Source organism: Cavia porcellus, unplaced genomic scaffold, assembly GCF_034190915.1.
Source record: "Cavia porcellus strain 051 isolate PalLab524CR breed Dunkin Hartley unplaced genomic scaffold, mCavPor4.1 scaffold_9, whole genome shotgun sequence".
Classification (NCBI taxonomy): domain Eukaryota; kingdom Metazoa; phylum Chordata; class Mammalia; order Rodentia; family Caviidae; genus Cavia; species Cavia porcellus.
Window position 1 is genome coordinate 15,782,970 of NW_026947492.1, and position 3,964 is coordinate 15,786,933.

Sequence of the window (3,964 nt, forward strand, 5' to 3'; positions counted from 1 at the left end):
CTTAAACCCACTAGGAAAAATATATGCTTAAAAGATATATAAATAAGTAAATGCTACATAGATTGGATAGATAGCCAGAACAGATGATTTAAAGAGTCTTAGGAAATAGAATCTGTGAGAAGATGTATAAATTAAAAATATCACTGGATTGGAAAATCTAACATAAGTAGAAAACAATGCCAGAAATTCAAGAATGTAATACTTTTAGATTTACTTTTACCCCGTGTCTTTTACTGGTAAAATTTACTAAAACTTAACTTGCATGTGGTCAGAGAATTGCAGGCTGTGGGACTTGCGGTGTACTTTACAACATAATTATCTGTATTAAACTGAGGGAACTCAGAGGATGAATAGCCAGTCAAAAATTATTTTGTTCATTAAGAGCTATGTTCCTTCTTTTAGCTAATTTGTTCCTTTAAATCACAAAGGAACATTTGGAGTTAACAAATTTAATTGTGTGTATGGAAATGGAAGGTTAGGGGACTAGCCCTGTAACTCTTTTGTGGCAAAGATTATTAATGAATACAATCTGCGCTGTGAAACTTCAAACTTAAGAAATTTCAGAAAGATATCCAGTAATGAAGAAGCAGACAGATCAAGAAATTTCTCTTGGGATCACTGTTCTATGAATATCTGAACCTTGTCTTCCTTATCAGTTAGCTGATAAGGACACAATTAATTCATATATATATTAAATTTCATCACAAATTTATTTTCACCATCACTCAAGAGCTGACTCTTCCATAAGAATGAGAAATATCACACTGGTGACCGAATTCATCCTGCTGGGCATCCCTGAGACAGGAGGTCTGGAGACCGCCCTCTTCTCCCTGTTCTCAGCATTGTATCTATGCACCATCCTGGGAAATGTGCTCATTCTTACCGCCATCCTCTGCTCCTCTCGGCTTCACACTCCCATGTATTATTTCTTGGGAAACCTCTCCATCTTTGACCTGGGGTTCTCTTCAACTACTGTCCCCAAGATGTTGTCCTATCTTTCAGGGCACAGCCCAGGCATTTCTTTTCAGGGATGTGCTGCTCAGCTCTTCTTCTATCACTTCCTGGGCTGCACTGAGTGTTTCCTGTACACAGTGATGGCCTATGACCGCTTTGTCGCCATCTGTTATCCACTGAGATACACGGTCATCATGAACCACAGGGTGTGTTTTGTCTTGGCCACGGGGACCTGGATGAGTGGCTGTGTCCATGCCACTATTCTAACCTCCCTCACCTTCAGACTGCCCTACTGTGGCTCCACCCAGGTGGGCTACTACTTCTGTGATATTCCTGCAGTGTTGCCTCTAGCTTGTGAGGACACATCTCTAGCTCAGAGGGTGAGTTTTACAAATGTTGGTCTTGTGACTCTCATTTGTTTGTTCCTCATCTTTGTTTCCTACACTTGCATTGGAATCTCCATATTGAAAATCCGCTCAACAGAGGGCAGGCAAAGGGCGTTCTCCACCTGCAGCGCCCACCTCACTGCAATCCTCTGTGCATATGGGCCAGTCATTATCATCTACCTTCAGCCCCATCCCAGCCTCTTGCTTGGCGCTGTAATTCAAATGCTGAATAATCTTGTAACTCCCATGCTGAACCCACTGATTTATAGCCTGCGGAATAATGATGTAAAATTGGCCCTGAAGTGTGTATTTCTGAAAGGAAGCCATGCTCTAGAAATTGAGTGATTAACTCTAACGCTTGAAAGGACAAAGTTTGAGCCTCAATTTTGTGGGGCAAATTGTTGTGTGAAACTTGTAAATCATCAAAACCATTTATCTCATTGATTTAAAACATATATCTGTTTTTCAATTTCCCTATGCTTTACAGTGAAATATAGTTGAAAATACGTTAGTAAACATTTTAGCAATTTTTATACTACAAGGATGATGTCTCAGTACCACAATAACCCAACAAGCTTTTTTTTTTGTTGTTGTTCTTTAAGACCTTAAAAATGTTATGAGAATGATTTGCTCTCTTAAGTTAGTGGTAACGTGTATATATCCACTTATATCTATATCTATATTTATATCTAATATATCCATCTAGAGGAGAGAGAGAATAAAAAATTTACAAGTATTATAGTTGTGTGTCTTGTTTTTCAGAATGTAAACCCCAAATTACTGAAAATAAACCAAAAATTCAAACTAATTAATAATGCTCATGGGAAATCTCACAAATATACAGTATTAAATATATTTTTACATTTTTTTAGTCCAGATATTTATTTGGAAGCATAGCTATTTTCTTTTCATTATTTGACCCTTGGTACACTATGAACCTGAATAATTTCTCATTAGATGGGAGAGGAATGAGTTTCACTTTTGTAAATGTCTGAGTTCTTGTTTGTCTATACCTTGTCTTGTAAGCCACATTGTTCCTTTTGGAAAACAAGAATCAATTCCCAGGAGTCAGAGGCCTAAAGTGATGAGAAAGGTGGAAGATTGGGTGCACCTGGCAAGTGAAATTTTTTGCTGAAGTTCAAATCAATCTTCTGGCGTAAATTTAAGCTGGGCTGGCAGTGGCTACTCTAACTAAAGGAACACAGAAGTGTGAGGAATCACCATCCAGTAATGCATAAAGCATTAACCTTTAATCTCTAAAGATGACAGTCTATTTTGGTGAAAGCATGGTAGCACTCAGACCAGAAGGCAGATCCCAGCTCAGGGAAACACCCTCTACTACACACTTTAGAGAATACTTTAGGTTCTTATGAGCCTGATGAAAGAAAAAGGGCAGAACATGCACCAACAAAGCAGGACGATATCCATAGCTACTATTAGCTGAGCATTTATCATGTATCAAGTGCTGTGTGACATAATGCATTATGACTAGTCCTTAATCCTAGGCTGGGAAATTGGAATCACTTCTCCTACCCTGCACTAGAGAAAGCTAAAGGGGAGATATGACAGCATAAATGAAAATAGAGGGAATTTTAGGAAAAGGGGGCCCCAAGAGAAGGGAATTAAGTGGAAAGGGTCATCAACTGGGAATGAGTTTAGAAATGCAATCAGGGATGTGTTCTCTTGGTGCCTATGGTCAAAGGGAATAATAGTTTGCCACCACCCTACTGATCAGATATGTCACACATGATTTTTCTCCTTTGATTTGGGTGCTCTGCCCAGAGGGTAGGCCATAGAACCCAAGGAAGTCTTCAGCCTCTGACTTGGAGCCTCAGCAATGACAACTAAACCTCTGCATTGACCTTTCTCTCCTCTTTAAGACTTGATGCGTCTCTTCTTTGAACTTCCAGTCACAGGGCTGAATGACCTTCTCAAAGATACTATAGTGGGCCCCCTTTTAAAAGTGCCAAAGTAGCTCCATCTAAATTTGTGGGAAAAATGACAAATGCCTACTAAATGGGAACATGCACATTGGGGACAACTTTGCCCTTGCTGTTGCAGCAGTGTGCCCACCCTGTCTCATAGTGGATCTGTGTCATCCACCATTGCTCACACCGCCCTGTCCTTCACCTGACTTTCAGTGTTTTCTTGCCTATGGCAAACTCTGAAGTGCCCCTGAAACTCCCGCAGTGCTTCTCCCCAAACTGGTAGAGGCACTCAATAACCAAGGAGAAACATCTGTAATTGTAGAAAGATTGAGGTTAGAGACAAGGACTCAAGAGGAGAATTAGCAAATTGACACAAAAAAATTTAAAGAGTATGGTGAAACATTTATTTCCTTAACCATAAGTCTGACAATTAAAATATTATAAGTATTCTATATTTAGGAGCCATAATGAACACTTTATGTCACACTACAATTGTGGTGAGTCTACTGAGAAGCAGGGTGTGGTTTCATTTTGAAGAGAAAGAACTGAATTCCAGAAAATTCAAGAAAGCTGCTCCAAATACTTGCCTAATAGTGCTAGAGGCTACATTGCAGCACTGGTTTGTTTGACTGCAAGTTTCCTAGGCAAAGCAAAGCAAAGACCAAAACTTTCAACGATTTTGGCTTAAAACTGTTC

General features: G+C 39.4%; 1 protein-coding gene across 1 annotated transcript; it reads left to right on the plus strand.

Moving 5' to 3' along the window:
• The first annotated feature begins 731 nt into the window (after positions 1-731).
• Positions 732-1,685, plus strand: LOC100715896 (putative olfactory receptor 10D4). Its single transcript, XM_003472623.3, has one exon. It carries the CDS (start codon positions 750-752, stop codon positions 1,683-1,685), a length of 936 nt encoding a protein of 311 aa, XP_003472671.2. The 5' UTR covers positions 732-749.
• The last annotated feature ends 2,279 nt before the right edge of the window (positions 1,686-3,964 follow it).